This window comes from Saccopteryx leptura, chromosome 12 (assembly GCF_036850995.1).
Source record: "Saccopteryx leptura isolate mSacLep1 chromosome 12, mSacLep1_pri_phased_curated, whole genome shotgun sequence".
Classification (NCBI taxonomy): domain Eukaryota; kingdom Metazoa; phylum Chordata; class Mammalia; order Chiroptera; family Emballonuridae; genus Saccopteryx; species Saccopteryx leptura.
This window is the reverse complement of record NC_089514.1, coordinates 23,732,997-23,751,152: the sequence shown is the minus strand read 5'-3', so window position 1 is coordinate 23,751,152 and position 18,156 is coordinate 23,732,997. Positions and strand designations below refer to the sequence as shown.

General features: G+C 34.4%; 1 protein-coding gene across 3 annotated transcripts in view; it reads right to left on the bottom strand.

The window, feature by feature from the left end:
* Window positions 1-18,156, bottom strand: part of DGKB (diacylglycerol kinase beta) — a 645,807-nt gene that overhangs the window by 489,768 nt on the left and 137,883 nt on the right. For 2 of the 3 annotated variants that reach the window (XM_066354004.1, XM_066354003.1), the window contains exons 3-5: window positions 16,995-17,071; window positions 12,829-12,849; window positions 322-475 (exon numbers count right to left, since the gene is read on the bottom strand). In XM_066354004.1, the coding sequence (XP_066210101.1) occupies window positions 322-475; window positions 12,829-12,849; window positions 16,995-17,071 (252 nt within the window). The remainder of the gene's footprint in view (window positions 1-321; window positions 476-12,828; window positions 12,850-16,994; window positions 17,072-18,156) is intronic. The other variant, XM_066354005.1, reaches the window with a different exon arrangement.

The following is an 18,156-nucleotide window of genomic DNA, read 5'->3' as shown; positions in this document are numbered from 1 at the left end:
CTACATTTAGATATAATCCAATCATTTAAAAGAGAACATTTTCCTATTTGATAAAAATCTCTCTTAAAATTATTACCTAAAAATAGGTTTCTAAGACATTCTATGACAAATGATAAATAATAATACAGCATATTTAACCCTAATATTTACTTAGCATTTTAGAGAAATTTTAAACACTTTGCACAATCTTAGTATGAAAGTATAAATCCTTCCACAAAGGTAATTTTTAAAGCAAATCATCTTTATAGAGCACTTGATACAGATTTTCCCTTCAAGTTTTTTTTTTTTACTGTATTTAAATTATAAAATAAATAAACTTACCCCCTGAAAGGAGAGCAGGCTTACTTTTCACCAGGGGGCTGGAGTGGGGAAACCTGTTGCTAAATGACATGAAGAGGTGCGCTGTGAAATCGTCGGGGAGCTCGGCCTCCAGGAATGTCTTCATGAACAGCTTGAAACCTTCAAAATCTATTGTCTGGAAAAAAAAATGTTAACATATATTTTAAGACTGAGCCAATGTTAAGATTTGGTTCTGTGTTCAAAATCTTTAGTAATTGAAATGACCTCATTTGTATAGCTGAGTCCGGAAAAGGAAGGTAACTCTTTGAGAGCTAGACTGGGCAGCCCCAGGCTAACCCTGGCGATGAAATGTTTACATCTTATGTGTGGCAGTACAGCAGCAAATGGGGCAGCTTCCATCGAACACTTCCACAGTACCCGGATGACCTTAAAAATTCACTCTTTGAAACTCGGGCTCCTCCTCTGTAAATTGGGGTTCATACGGTAAATTCCACAGAGTTGTTGCAATGATTGAATCCTGTCACTAAAGTGAACATGCCAATAGATTCGTAAATGCACCAAAAGAAAGGAATTCGTCTGATCTTGTTCCCTTTCTTTTCTATATAGTGAATATTGTTTTCAACAGTTAGAAGCGGCTCACATTACAGTTTCACCCTAAGACCAAGATCAATAGATATAAATCCAAAGGGAAATTTAAAATGTCCTGTGCATACTTTCAAGAAACCTTTTTCAGGATCCTTGCCAAGCCTTACTCACTGAAAGTCCATAAAGCAGGAGACATTTTTTTTGGAGATAACCAACCATGACTGCATTGAAAGTCCCCATGTCTACTTGGTGAAATGGTGATAGAAGCCTCCTTTTAGTCTCAAGTAAATAAGCACATGTCACAGGGGCTACTCAGGAAGCTTGTCATCTCCAAGCAGAGAGTGGCAGACCAACATCTGACTCTAGTCTGGAAACTTGAGGACAAGGCAAGTACATGGCACTACCGTATAAGACGCTCCCATGTATAAGATGCACCTTAATTTTGGTGCCCAACATTTGAAAACAAAAAGTATTACATAAAGTTATTGAACTCAAGTTTTGTTCATCATAAAATTCATCCAACTCCTCATCACTGTCAAAACTCCCATCCATTAGCTTGTGCTCATTTGTGTCTGATGACAAATCACTGTCTTCATATATTGTCTTGTCCTCAGATCCATCTATGGCATTTGAAAGGCCACGCTTCTTAAATGTCCTGACAACCACTGTATAGGACGCACCCAGTTTTTAGACCCCAAATTTTTCGGAAAAAGGTGTGTCTTATACATGGGGAAATACGATACATCAGGCTTAGCCAGCACTCCCCGTGACCACAGGGACGACGATGAATAACAACTCTTTCCTTTGAAATAGATTAGACCGCATGGCACGGAAGAGCCATGAAGCAGTGCTGGGTCCCATCCAGTAGTCCATTTGGAAAGTCAAGGAGACCTACAAAGAAGGAGCTGGAATAAAGCCAAGTCCAGCCAGATCGAGAGAGTGCAAGGACTGCGGGCTTCGCAGGAAGCCTTTGAAGGGCTTTATTCCTTACTCCATTTAATACACCAGAGATGAGTCTAAAAATAGGGCAAAAATAAGGTTTGGCAGGCCAATGCTCATAATTTTGTTCAAACTTCTGGCAGATGAGAATCAAAGTAATTCCTTAAACTGATATTTTGGATGGAAAAGTCTCTTTTTTTCCTTTGTAATACTATTGAGGTAAGGTCATTGAGAACAACCAGTTTTATTTTCATGTTAGTTTGAATAAACCTAAAATGGAACATGACATTCAGAGATATCATTAAAGAAAGGAAGTCTTTGTTGATTAGATCATGGGCAAATTCAGTATAGATACTACATATGCTTTCATTCCTAATATAATCTCAAGCCAAAAGAAAGCAAAGCCAAAACCTTCACTTTGTTTACTAATGATTCTAAGACGCTGTCTATACATTAATGTGACACTTGTGGTTTAGTTTAGTCTGTTTGCTTAACCATTCTCAGGAGAGCACTTCAGATATTTCTATTGGTGGCAGTTAAAAGTCATTACTTTCTTCCATTTTTAATAAATCACCCCACCACAATTTTTACCAGTAGACTGACCACATTACTAAAAACTATGAATAATATAAAAATAACCTCAAAGAACAGAAAGAAAATTGCCACAATGAACAAAAAGAAAATAGCCCCAATGAATGAAGCCAACGTTTTAAAACACAGATGAAGCCAACAGCCAGACCATGGTGTACAGACACATTTTCTTGGGCACTGTCACCTGTCTTAATGAAAAAAGTTTCTTAGAGGTGGCATATGAAAAGAGAAATGATCACTTTTGGTTGGATGAGCAACTGACAGTGAGAGATAACCCTCAACATGTATGAAGACCCATAGCAACCCAAGAGTCCATTTCATTGCAAAGTTACAGGAAGTTTGAGTGCCGAACAGAATCACAGGCATGGTGGTTAGAAGCAAGGTTATTTACACTTGCTCACCCTTCACCTCCTAAACCTTTCATAGTCAGCAATGTGTGAGTAACAACAGATGGTATGAGCATGCTTTGATGTCAGACTACTTGTATCACTCTTGGATTCAACACTTTATAGCTGATGAGGGTAGTCCATGTGCATACATTATTTCTTAATCCTTTTTGGTTTTTTTGTTTGTTTGTTTTTTGTGGCAGAGACAGAGAGAGTCAGAGAGAGGAACAGATAGAGACAGACAGACAGGAAGGGAGAGAGATGAGAAACATCAATTGTTTGTTGCGGCTCCTTAGTTGTTCATTGATTGATTTCTCATATGTGCCTTGACTGGGGGGCTACAGCAGACTGAATGACCCCTTGCTTGAGCCAGTGACTTTGGGCTCAAGCTGGTGAGCCTTGCTCAAACCAGATGAGCCCACACTCAAGCTGGCGACCTCGGGGTCTTGAACTTGGGTCCTCCACATCCCAGTCCAATGCTCTATCCACTGTGCCACCGCCTGGTCAGGTTGGTTTTTTAATTATCAGGAAAACTTTGAATTTTCTCAAGTGTTTCAGCTCTCCCTTGCTCAGCAAGCTAAAAACAGTTTGTTTTGTCTCTAACAGCTCTAAACCTTAATTGTCTGCATATAAAATCAACCATTCAGCCCTGGCCAGATTGCCCAGTTGAGTAGAACATCATCCCGAAACACAGAGGTTGCTGGTTTGATCCCCGATCAGGGCCCCATACAGGAACAGAGCTATGTTCCTGTCTCTCTCTCTCCCTTCCTCTCTCACTAAAATCAATTAATAAATTTTTTTTTTAATTAAAAAATAAAATGGACCATTCAGGGTTGTTGTATGAATATAATAAATCAATGTAAATTGATGTAAAGGGTACTTAATGCACCCTTGGGCACATTATTTGTAAAATAAATAGAATAAAATGAACAAATTAAAGGAAGTATTGGTTTATAGTTAGATGGATATTTTATTATCTTTTTTTTTTTTTTTTTGTATTTTTCTGAAGCTGGAAACGGGGAGAGACAGTCAGACAGACTCCTGCATGTGCCCCACCAGGATCCACCCGGCACGCCCACCAGGGGCAAAGCTCTGCCCACCAGGGGGCGATGCTCTGCCCCTCCGGGGCGTCGCTCTGCCACGACCAGAGCCACTCTAGCGCCTGGGGCAGAGGCCAAGGAGCCATCCCCAGCGCCCGGGCCATCTTTGCTCCAATGGAGCCTTGGCTGCGGGAAGGGAAGAGAGAGACAGAGAGGAAGGAGGGGGAGGGTGGAGAAGCAAATGGGTGCTTCTCCTATGTGCCCTGGCTGGGAATCGAACCCGGGTCCCCCGCATGCCAGGCTGACGCTCTACCGCTGAGCCAACCAGCCAGGGCAAGATATTTTATTATCTTAATTAGTCCTCCTCTTTTAATGTTCAAAAAAAAAAAAAGGGGAAATTCACTGCATTTTCCCACATCAAACCTGCAGTTCTTTATATCTTAGACATTTACCAAAATTGTTCTATATCAGACAATGTTGGCAAATTACTGCTTTCAGAAAGCAAGCATTTAAAAAGATTATCTTACTTAAAAAATAGAATCTTATTACAGACATAATGGAATATAAATTTCCTCTTTTCCTAAATGGTTTCTATGAGATGATGTCATCCTACATATTTTTGAAGTTTTAGTGACGATGTAACCTTGTTTCTTTAAAATCGTTACAATGTTGAAGGGCACTATTTCCTTTCTCTTACGTTTCCTGTCATTTAACACAACTTCAAATGTTGCGAAACTAAAACTTCTTCAAAGCAAGAAATATTAGCTGCTTCAGTCTTTCCAATTCACTGAAGAATTAATTATTCTTCAATACCATTTTTGGTTAACCCATAAAATATTTTCAAATCTATTCTAAAATGTTATGTTGTCCAAAACATCAAATAGTTCTGTGTATGAATTCTGTCCTCAGTCTATACATTTTTCTCATCTCATGATTTAGCAGAACGTTTCCAAATTTAGGTAGTATATATTTTATCATGGTTATATAGCAGTACTAGAATTTGGTTTTGAAGATTGTGACCTTTACATAGAAAGAGATCATTTCAATGCATATCACTGGAAACACCGATGAGAAAAAGTTGGGGCCCACGTAATTGAATTGGCTGTAAGCTCAGAGGCACACCAAACAATTCTTAAAGTTTTGGACTGCTTTTTCATCCTCCACCCCCTCCAAGGAGCATCCACAGACTATATAGGGAGATGATGCAGAGAATCTGTAGAGAATACAGACTGATGGAGCTGCTCAGATGTTGCTGCCAGATTGGCACAAATTCAAAACACATTTCTATATGCCTTTCATTATGATATCTGACCATCTGGAGCTTTTGTTTTTACATCCCTCTCAATACAAAATAAATAACACTAGTACTCATCCAAGTAGATTCAAAGTGAATGAAAACAAGTGTCATCATATTGTTATTAATTTATCGTGGTGCTTTGAGGACGGAGAGTGGCTCGTGTTCATTCAGTAAATGTTCACTGTGCACCCACTTTGTACTGGGTTTTGCTCTAGGTGCTGGGATAAAGTTGTTACTGGAATATGTAAAAATCCTTCCATCATGGGCTTATCTTCTACTAAACTGAATAAGAAAATAAATAAATAAATAAATATATAAGTCAGCTAAATATACAATGTCTGATGATATTAAGTTTTGTAAGAAAAATAAAGAAGACAGAGGATGTCTTCTTGAAGAGGATGTTTGTAGTTTTAAGTCTGATGGTCAGGAAATAAGAATTCGTTATTTGAATGAAGATTTAAAGGCGGTAAGGGAGACAGCTTTGCACATACACAGGTAGTGCAAATGTCCTGAGGTGTAAATGTGCTCCTTCTTAGAAGAACTTACATAGGAATCAGTGAAGAGGAGCAGGAGACCGGATAAGAAGGGAGAACTAGAGTGGTAGAAGATATGATCTTTGCTGGTGTGTGGACTGGTGCAGATCATGAAAGATATCTAATGATCAGCCTTCTGGCTCTAAAGTAGAGTGAGAGGAACAATTATTGTAGCATTTGCAGCAGGAAATCACATGATCTAACATGCTTATTAATTAGCTGTAAACATAAATCTATTAGAAAATGTGAAAACTGATATGGACTTTTTTTATCTAAAGAAGTGTTATTATAGTCATATAATCTGATAATTAACAAATGATCTTTAAAAGACAAAAAGGAATCATTTAACTATTATAGATTACATCACTAGCTAAAACCGTGAACAGAGAAAGAACTTGAACTCATTTTTTAGTAAGTGTTGATTGAGTGCCTACTTGCATATCATACCATGCTATGCTCTAAAGATCACTGGTCAAATGAGGCAGGCTAGAACTTAACTTAGCCAGAGGTTTTCTTTTACCATTTCTACTTCAATTTTGCTATAAAAATTATATAATTATGTTAAATTAAAAAATAATATAAAGGCCACTGAACCAAAGTATATAAATTCATATGTAGCATGGCAAACTTCCTAAAAATTCAAATACAGGTTTTTTGGATATTAAAATACTTTTCAGATGCATTTTAAATGCTCATTTCTTTTACTTATCTTACGTTACAATTGATTATTCATTACTTGAAATATCAGAGAGATGCTTGATAGCTCCCAAATACTGCCATGCCGAAAATTCCTTTCTAGAGAAAGAGTGAAAAGTGTGCATACTTGAAACTTTTTAAAATTAGTTTTGGCAAAATTTTTTACCACCTCAGAAACACATAACCAATTAGTTGTAGCTTCACATAAAACTAGCAGTTATTAAGACTCGGTAGAAAGAAAAATTAGTAAAGTATTTTTTGTAAAAGACGGTATGTAGCAAGAATAGCAAACAATGCTACTCCAAATTATTTCAGTGCGTAATTACAAAACACAAATAAAAGGGTTAGAAGAATTACAAGCAGAGTGTTTTTAGCATGATTTCCACTATATCTTGTAAACAATGATCTGTATCCAGGTAAGTTTTATACTTCAGTTGGAATCCATTTTGATCTAGTGTGACACCGCCTTATCTATTTTTGAGAGGTGTCACTAGGACAGGTGTGAGCTGTTACTGAAGCACACACATACATGTCTAAAGTTATTTTCTCCTGTAAAAATAAAACTCAATAAGAATTTCTTGAACAACTGTGTGTATACACTATTAGTCTATGATTATTGCTTACTTGCGTGTGTTCACCTTTAATGAAAATTTCAAAAAAGAAGCCCCTTAATGCAGATGTGTGTGCAGGCAGATTTATATTTATCTTCTTTCCTGCTAGACTATGAGATCCAACACGACTTTGCATCACATAGTGTTCAACATAACTCTTTTACATTGTAGAGCCTCATTACATATTTGAGGGATGGACACTGAAATAGAAAAAATAAAATTTTGTTCAAAAACCTCTTTGTGGGCAATCTAGCAAGAAAAAAAAGTGATTTGGGTAGGGATGATAAGAATTTGTTACATAGAATAAATATAAAAATCTTCTCAGAAGTAATATGTTCTTTTATTTAATAAATCTCAAATGAGATCATTTCAAAGAATAATAGTGTATGGTTTTATATTTAATATTGATGTAGATTAAAACAAAAGAAAATAGATAGCACTAATGATAAAATAATTAAAAATTTGAAAGGATTTTAAATATATGCTATCCCACAAATTCTGTTTTGTTTTTTTTTTTAATTTATCAGGACCCAAAACACCAGGATTAGTACTGTGAGAAATATTAAGTTGAGAAGGATTAGAAGACCAGGAAAGAGCCAACATGTAAGAGTGGGAAACTGGGATTTTACAACTGGGACAGGGGGTCCATTAATTATTTCCCAGGCTTAAGAATGCTATGAGTTGAAGCATTGTCAGAAATAGATTTATTAGGCTGATAGTGTACTCTCTGGTGGCAAAGAATCGGCTTGACCATTTATGTTTCTCCCACAGGACCAAACACAATATTTAGTGTATATTACACATGCAATAAATGCAGTTGAGATGCAACCCAATAACTTCTCTCGGTTCCAAATGCTTCTCTCACTCTCTGTGTTTATTTCTCATGGGTGTTTGTTTTATATCAAATTCCTTTTGAAAGCTTCTAATCTTTCCTCTTAATCTTTATAGTCTGTGATATGCTCTATTATTCATAGCTAGAAAGATATTAGACATTTGATTAAAATGTTTGTTACATATAATGGAAACATTCTCTAAATGTTATTCTACTTAAAGGCTAAATTTGTTATGAATGTGCTCTACTTTCATCCTCACAGTAACTCAGTAAGTAGATACTATTATCACTCTTATACAACTGAGGCTTAGAAAGTTAAGTAAATTGTGAAGGTCTAAAATCTCTGGGTTTGTACCAAGGATGTAAATATATATTTCTAACTTCAATGTCCACCATGTTACTATTATTGACCAAAGTATAACTATAAGGACAGATTTCCCAATATTCACACATAGTTAAAAGATACTTTGACACTGCTTAATCACTACCAAATGCGTTGACTAGGCTCTCAACAATCTTGCCATTTTAGAAAAAAAATGTTATAAAATAAAGTATAAAAATAAAAAGTAATGATCACTTTATAAGATATGTAAATATGTAATTACTATGTTGTTCATCTAAAATATAATATAGCAGATCAACTAAAGTTTATATATATATAACTTTAGTTATATATATATAAATAATAAATAAATATCACTAATGTTATTATCATCAACTTATTTACCCAACTTGAAATATCTGAGTTGACAATAACTTTTCATACCCTTTGGCATTCTAAGCATAACCCATTAGTTTTAACCTTATAAGAAAAATGTATTCTAAATCTGCCCCAACCTCTATTATCATCCTCACTGTGATCCCAGTTTTCATCACTTAATTATGCTGGTTTAATAACTTGTACCTGGTCTGCTCTTCTATTCAAGTTTACTGGCCACGTTGCTTTTGCATGTATTTTTGTAAATGAAAAGTTTAACTTGTTGATCCTAAAATGTTATTTTGATTGTTTTACCTATTAAAAAACCTCCAAAACCCTTAGACAATCTAAAACTTTCTACCTAAATCTCTCGATTTACTGTCTCCTAGTAGCTTTTACTGCTATACTCAAAAAAGCTACTCCTGATGATGAAAATGCACAAACTAAAACAACAAACAAACTCTAAAACTAAACTTTAGGTGTAGAAAACACTTAAAGTGCTTATTGTACTCATCCTTGGAAAAATGTAAAAAAGAAAAAAAATCACCTGGAGGTCCCAGAATCGTTTTTTTCTCTAACTTGGATTTCACCTCCTATATAAATTATTTAATAAGTGTTAATAAAGAAAAATATACTTATGAGTATTTAAATTTCACATTTCAAAGTTGGCTGTTATTTTTAAAACTATAGTTATTAACTTATTTTCTAAATTATTCAAATTTGTTTTTGAACCTTATTTGTAAATAAAATAGTTAGAAGCTATTAGTAGTATCTTAAATATTCATTTTAAAATTTCTGTATGTTTAATCTAGAAGTGTAAGAGAAATGGATCAATTGTTATCAATATTATCTGACTACATAAAGTAGTCAAAGTATTAATTTAAGATTTCAATTTAGCATAAAGTATAGCAGATGATTCATTCTCAAATTCTCAATGTTTCTATAGATAAAATAGTATGTTTTTCAGAAATGTTGAGATTTGATCTTCAGTGCAATTATTAGAAACCTGCAAGAAGCAATTAAAATTAATATGCTTAATTATGATATAACCAATTAGTCTTCTGGACTTATTTAAATAGCTTCTCAAATTGTTGGACACAATTTCATTCAAGTAAGCTAGAGCAATTCTTTGAGTATCGAGGCACAAAAACTTAAGCCACATATTATATATTTTAATAATTATTAGTACATGGTCAATATCAGGTTAATAGCATAGAATTCTGGTGGGTATTTTGTTAGTCAATTTGTTGGTCTGTTTTCAAAACTGTAATCTGGTTGTAGCTTTGATAAGAAGAGGAAGATGACTAGAAGTATATTGATAGCAACAGGAAGAGACACAGAAATACTGCTTAACATGTTATTTCCATTCCTTGCTAATATATTGTCCTCGTATATGTACAGTTGTGGTAGGTGGAGCAAATACAACCAACACAATAACTCTACTACCAGAACATCATTCTGGATTATGTCCAGCAGGAGAAGCAAATCCCATGACATGGTAGAAGGGAATTAGAGTTGGAAAAGGCATCAGAGTTATATTTTTGCATTTTATAATGAGAAAAGTAAGACTGCAAAATTGGGGTTGTCAGATTGCTTGGGGAATTTATCTCAGATATTCTCACTTTCACCTTGTATACACTCTCCAGAACTTTTGCATGAAATCATGTTGATTGCTAAAAGTGTGACCAAGAGTCACTGCTTCTAAATATCAATGTGATACCTATATATGTCAGGCACAAAGCTAATTATTTAACATACTTGGTAACCCTTTTAACAAATCAATAAGGCAGACACTCTCTTCTTTTAATAGGTAAACAACCTGAGGCTAGGACAGATTAAATAAATTGTTTAAGACCTGCTAGTATGTGGCAGATGTGGAATTTGAACTCAGTTCAGTTGGACTCCAAAGCCTACCTTTTCTGTTATACTTTCCAGATGATTTCTTTAATGGGAAAAGTTGGTTTTGGTTCTGAAAGGACAATTATAGCTTACAGTAAAAGGATGTTTATATCATTACTAATAATTATGTTAGTGTCAATATCCTTGTTAAAGACATTTAAGATATTACACTAGGCAGTGGCAGTACAAAATATAGCTTCTGAGTTTCCAGGTTACTTATTAAGGAACTGAAGCAAGTTACTTGTCTGAATGTAAATGGTATATAAAGTAAGGAAGTTATAGTACAGAATTCTGAGTGCATAGATAAGGAAAGCTCGGGGAGCTATGAAAACATAATTCAGCCTTAGTCTAAAAATCATATGCTGACAGAAAATGTAAAGAGAAAATTTTACACTTGCAGGACACTGATAGACAAAGAACACATATAGAGCAACAAATATTCATGCCCTCATTCTTTTTTATTTTGACAGAGACAGAGAGAGGGGCAGACAGACAGACAGGAAGGCAGAGAAATGAGAAGCATCAATTTTTCTTTTTGTTTTGTTTTGTTTTGTTTTTACAGTGACAGAAAGAGAGTCAGAGAGAGGGATAGATAGGGACAGACAGACAGGAACGAAGAGAGATGAGAAGCATCAATCATTAGTTTTTCGTTGTGACACCTTAGTTGTTCATTGATTGCTTTCTCATATGTGCCTTGACCGGAAGGCTGTAGGAGACGGAGTAACCCCTTGCTTGAGCCAGCGACCTTGGGTCCAAGCTGGTGAGCTTTGCTCAAACCAGATGAGCCCACACTCAAGTTGGCGACCGGGGGGGGGGTCTCAAACCTGGGTCCTCCGCATCCCAGTCCGATGCTCTCTCCACTGTGCCACTGCCCGGTCAGGGGAGAAGCATCAATTTTTCATTGCGACGCCTTTAGTTGTTCACTGATTATTTTCTCATATTTGCTGTGATGGAGGTGGGAAAGACTACAGCAGACTGAGTGACTCCCTTGCCCATGCCAACAGCCTTGGGCTCAAGCCAGCCACCATGGGGTCAACAACACTGCATTCAAGCTGGTGAGCCCATGCTCAAGCCGGATGAGCCCGCAATCAAGCCGGTGACCTCAGGGTTTCGAACGTGGGTCCTCTGCATCCCAGTCCATTGCTCCACCCACTGCACCACTGCCTGGTCAGGCCATGCCATCATTCTTCATTTTCCTGTGATTCCCCTCAGCTTCTCCTGTTCTCTCTATTCTGCAGCTGGAATTGCCTGCCTATAATAAGTAACTGCATATAGAGCAAAGACTGACCATAGGGTTAAAAAAACTTATTTTGCTGACTTCAAAAAGACACAGAAATAACTTTGACACCACTTTGCATTCAACCTCTAGTGGGGATGCAGGTTGCGCAGAAAGCTGTGTTTTTTGAATAAGTGCTTAACCGATGGTCTTTGCTACCTAAATTCTGCTTCATAAGAGCAACTATTTATACTCTGCAGTGATGCCTCCTAATACCATAAAGCCCATATAGCCATCTTTGGGGTAGCTAGTAGATTTCCACAAAGTTGAGGGATGAGATCAGGAACTCCCATCCTCTGAAAGAGGCCAGTAAAATTAATCATAGTCAGTAAGTTGACATTCCAGTTGTGACTTATTCTAGGAGATTTTACTATGTAGGACCTCCATCTAAAGTCAGTCAAGAGCATTCTGATGTAATCAATTGGACCATAACATTTTAGGATGCAATTATAATGTATTTCACTGAAACCACAAGGAACTTTGTGAATAAAAAGCTAGTACATAATCAACATTGTCCAAGGAAACAATATTATGGTTTTAGACATCACACATGTGTTAGTAAGATATATTCCTTGTGTGATAGAAGAATCCATTTAAAGAACCCCCAAAATAAGTTGTAATTTTCTACACCCAAATGAACTATAAACTTAAAACTTGCTTTACAAAATAGATTTTTCTAGCAAAGAGCAGCAGAAGCAACAGATACGTTACTCTTTTCCCCAGAAGAACAAAATTCAATAGCTTTTTTGTTATATTTCCCTCAGATTCTAACAGCACTATCAACCAAATTTAAAAATTATTATCAATTATATTCAAAGGCAATTTCAAACCTCACATTAATAAATATTAAATTACTTTATCAGAGCCTGATTATGTTCAACAATATTAGAAAATTAAACTCAAACATCTGTAAAATTAAAGCCCACACTCCGGACACTTTTTGATTCCTTTAATGTATCCGTTTCTCCATTTGAGACTTTGATTTGAACAACTATCAGTCAATTATAATTGTCTAAGTATTATGGGTAATCTTGCATATTATATATATATTATTGATATAGAAGTATAGCTCAGTGGTATAGATAAGAAATTCATAGCTCACATCAGAATAAAAGAAAGATTTGAATAGAAAAGAAAATGTCTTACTTGGTTAAGAATGTCTTGTTTCTGTGCGTGCATGCAAGGAAAGAAAGAATACATGTATTAATTTAAGATAATTTATATTCATTATCTCATTATCATTGATCATTCAACTGAAAGGTCAAGTTTACAGACTGATTTTAAAACATGCCCGAGATCCATGGGTCTCCCAATGTGGTTTCAAAGCTGCAGCATCAGAGTCAACTGGGAAACTGATAGCAATACTAATGTTTGAGCCCCAACCCAGAAACACAGAAACTAAAGGAAGGATGAGGGAGCTGGCTAAAATCAGTCTTATTAAGACCTCCAGGTGGTTCTGATGCAAGGTAAAGTTTAAGAATCACTAACCAAATTAATCTCTGATGTGATAAACAGTTGTAAGTGATATGCGATAAATATAATGAATAACACATACAATGTAATTCAACTTTCTAGAGAAGGTTATATAATATAAAAGTACGTGTAAAGATACATTAATGAACACTTAGTCCCCCTCTCTTACTGTTTCCTTCTATGAGAATAACATGCCTAGATAGATGTCTTTTCATTCATATGCCACTACTTCATTTTTCCCATCACTTTAGTTGTTAATGGAACAATTAAGAATTAAATTTGAAATATAGGACATAGATAGATAGAAGATTGATAGATAGATGGATAGATAGATAGATAGATAGATAGATAGATAGATAAATGCATTCAGTGCCAAACTGGTTCTTTCTCGTTATCAAATTCTACTGCTCTCATGAGTTATTTATGTCTTGACTCTGTTTTGCTGTGAACACTCTAAGATTGTATGGCTATCATAAACTAGTTGTAATCATACCTTTAACATACACATAAGATTAGGTGGCAATTAGTAGGCCTGAGTTAGTAATAATTGTGTGCACTGGAATATACCATACTCATAACATATAGAATGTCATTTACTGTACTATTATTTCACATGCACTGAACAGTTATTACTTATGTGAAACACCTTCCCCATCCCCTTATTCTTCTCATCTTACAAGGCCTTCCCTCTCATCGATGGCTTAATCAATGAAGCCATAGAGTCAATGAAGTTTAATAAATGAAGTGAAGAGGAAAGAGCATCAGTCTTAAATGGAGACTCCATATATAGTTAAGTTTTAATTATGGCTATTGCCATGAACTTAGCTAGTTAACTTTGGAAAAGTTTTTTTTCTTAAAATGAGTTTCTTTAATTAAAAACTTTATAATCATATTTGAGATTCTCAAGACTTTTTAAAACTTTCTATGCTTAGAGAATCTTGAAAGCCATAATTTCATATTTTATGATTATTTTATTAATGTCTTCAAAGGATGATTATCAAATTAACTTTAAAAGATAGGAACTAAAAATAAGTAAAGCATCCAAACATTATATTTAATATTTATGCCCTATTAAAATAGATTTAAACACACCACACTTTCATTGGATTAAGTTTTTATATACAATGCTTTTATAAATCAGTAATTCAAATGAATGATGAAAAAAATAATAAATCTAACATTGAAGCTACTTTATTTTGTAAGAGAAGTGATTTTTAGAAATATTTAGATAGTTCTCTCTTTGTAAATACATTTTGTATAGCTGATACAAGCCATGTTCATTTTAGAAAACAAAGGATTAGTTTTTTATTCTAAAGGAAGACTAATCATTTTTCTAATTTTTCTTGTATAATTGAGTATTATCGTCTATGCCAAATAACTTTAAACTCAACTTGACCAGTCAATAGAAAATGAAAATTTCACATATGAATTGCCAGTATGCATTCTTCATGAGTTCTTTACGAATTTTATTCCCACTGTTAGAACAACCTTTTATAAACTGGATAGAGTCCAACACTGAAGAGAATCTTAAGGCTTTAAAGATTTCTTTCTCAACATTAAATATTTCTTTTTCTTTTTTTGTATTTTTCTGAAGTTGGAAACTGGGAGGCAGTCAGACAGACTCCCGCATGCGCCCCACCGGGATCCACCCGGCAAGCCCACCAGGGGGCGATGCTCTGCCCATCTTGGGCTTTGCTCTATTGCAACAGGAACCATTCTAGCGCCTGAGGCAGAGGCCGTGGAGCCATCCTCAGTGCTGGGGCCAACTTTGCTCTGATGGAGCCTTGGCTACGGAAGGGGAAGAGAGAGACAGAGAGGAAGGAGAGGGGGAGGGATGGAGAAGCAGATGGGCGCTTCCCCTGTGTGCCCTGGCCAGGAATCGAACCCGAGACTCCTGCACGCCAGGCCAACGCTCTACTACTGAGCCAACCAGCCAGGGCTAAATATTTCTAATTATTTCCTATTGGCTTTTGTGAAATACATGTTAGTGTTTAAAAAATCACATAAACTTCAATTTTTTTTCCTGAATGGAAAATACGTATTACTGTTATCATCAGAAAATAGCTTAACACTTAAAGTTATTTTTGAATCATAATGAGAAATAACTTTTCTTATTTTTCAACTGTTATTTCTCAATATCTCACTTAAGAAGAGATCCATGCATTTATGGAAAGGTGTTACATGATTGAAAAGGCTGACATCATATGTGTGTCCAATAAGGAATTTAGCAATTACTTCAATAAATCTAGTATACAGTGACTGGTAATCTTCATTAAATATTTAATATCAGTAAGACTAAGTTTTCAGAGTCCTTTAAATAAGAAGTAATTGAAGTAAAAAGGCTGCTATGTAAACTGAGTTTCATTTCAACTGAAATTCACATTTCACCTGAATGTATAGCTAACAGCTATCTTTAGGGAGAAAATAAAACTGGTTTCACCTTTGTATATAGATTAGATAATATGCGTGTTTTCAAGTATGGTTGGTAATGTAAAAATTTTAGATGTCTATAGTAATTCAGTAATGTTGACAATTTAACTTTCTTTCTCTGCTTTCTTAGTCTTTGAGATTCTCAGTTCAACAAACTTATCTGCCAACATTTTTTCTCTCATTAGCACCTAGGAAAATAACATTTGAGCAAACATAAATCAGATGTCTGCTTTTTTCCTGAAAATAGAGAAAAAGTAATGCCTTTAAATTGCTTAATTTCCTCATAAATTATAGGCACTAAATATCAACTTTATTTTTAAAAAATAAAATAAATCTTGGGTTAAAAAGCTTTAAAAGTTATAGTAATATATCAAAATTTACACAGGAAAAAATACAGCATAAAAATAGCTCATTATTTTAAATGCCAAAGAAAAGTATAAAACAATATGAAAGTTTTAATATTGGAATTTAGAGATTGGGTATTAACTAGAATTTAAGTCCCATAAATCCCAGAGAAGTACAATATTGAAGGACAGCCAAGAACTCTGCTCTTCCAAACATTCTAAACCACAATGACAATGATAACAAAAAACAAATCACTTTTAATCAGCAAAACAAATCTATTTATATGTTGGATAATACATCCAGGCCAAAGGGTCTTTTGCAAAGGGCTGTTTGTTTTGACTTCCATAAACCCACCTATGACTCGGTGAAGGTGCAAAACACACAGCAATGATGATCAAACATTTAGAATGTAACATCTTTCAACTAACATTAAACAATAGGTTCTTTAACAAGCAATTAGGAAAGAAAAAGCATTTATTCACAAGCATGGTATTCAAAAGCAATTGACAGGTTATAGTTTTTATAAGGAAAGAATTTCAGGAATTGATAATAGGTAAAAAGAAGAGAGGGGGAAAAAATTCCCCCCTTTTTGTCCAAGCTAGCTCTTTAAAGTAATAGATCAGTTATATCCTTCATAAAAATCTTTCTTCAGTCAAGGGAATAATTCCCTGAAAAGAGTAACCTCTCTGCCCTACATCAGAGTTCAATAGGGGTTTCAATTTCTAAGGCACAGAGTGAGAATCAGGCATTCTTTCTGTCCCTTTCTACCTAATACTGTTTCCTGACTTTTAGGAAAAGGAACTAATATTATATTGTAGATTATCTATACTCTTTCGTGCACAGAATATAGAAATGTTATTTTAATTGACAAAATATTTTTGGATCAGAAAGGTAGTAAGAATAACAATTCATGTATCTCCAAGGATTACATTTCATTGTAAATTTCATTTGGTTTATGTTATATTATATGGTATATAGTATATACATTTTCAAGAACTATTCATTAAGAAATTCCTCCTCCAAGCACTTATATAAACTTAAAAAAGGAAAAAAAGAAGTTTTACCCCTTCAGGATTATACTTTGCAAGCACACCATTACCATGGAATTCTTCAAGAACATCTTTTAATTTCTTTGTAGAATCTAAAGGAAACAGAAAACACACAAATTGTTTGGATCAGAAAAAAAGGCACCTTAAAAATAAAATAATCACCAACAGATACTAAATTTTAAAGTGAACATAAAAATTTTTTAACCATTTTTGAAAGGTGATTTAACTAGAAAAAGCAATCACAAAAAAGGAACAGAAAAAAAGAGATTTGCCCAAGTGTATTAACAAAGAATGGGACTACTGACTATATATTAAATGAATTGATGAGCTAATCAATGATTAGGTAATATGTTTTTTCTTGATAACATAACTTCTAAATTAATAAAATAACCTTAAAAAGAAAACACAGGCATTTGTTAAACTTTCTAATTTATACAGTGCATTTTTATGTATTACTTTATTAACAATATAACCTTGCCTTATAAAAAAGAAAAATAAAATGTGTAGTTAAGCTTCAGTGGTGAATCTGTTCAGAGGCAAGCTATAGTATAGATTTTAGTATTTTGCAGGTATTTTCAGAGAGAAATTTACATAAAGCTCAACACTAAAGCTTATTTTAAATATCCCTCCTTCTCCCTTTAAAATCAATAATTAAAAAAATTGTTTTAAAGAAACAAAGTTTATATACCAAAAAGTTACCAAAAATTATATATTACCAAAAGTATTTTAATTACTTTTTTCAATTTTAGGAATTTCTCCAGGTGGTTCAGTGGTTTTAGCCTCTGCTTCTGGTAAGCCAGAAGTCATGGGTTCGACTCCTGGTCAGAGCACGTTTGAAAAGCAATCAATGAGTACATAACTAAATGGAACTTAGTGAAACAAAGAGTTCATGCTTCTCTCTCTCTCAAATTAATTTAAAAAAAGGTAAAAAGAGATGATGACAAAAGTCTTGAATCAAAATAAAAAATGTCATGAAAGAACAAATATTATTAAACTACAAAAATTATAAATATATGTACTTAATCTATTAAAATCCTCCCATAATTATAAAATAAAATATTTGACCAAGCAATCTCAGAATTATAATTTATTTAAATTATAGGAACAATAGCTAACAAATATTGATAAGTCATCTAATATGCACTCACTGTTGAATAACATTGATTTTAAAAAAGAT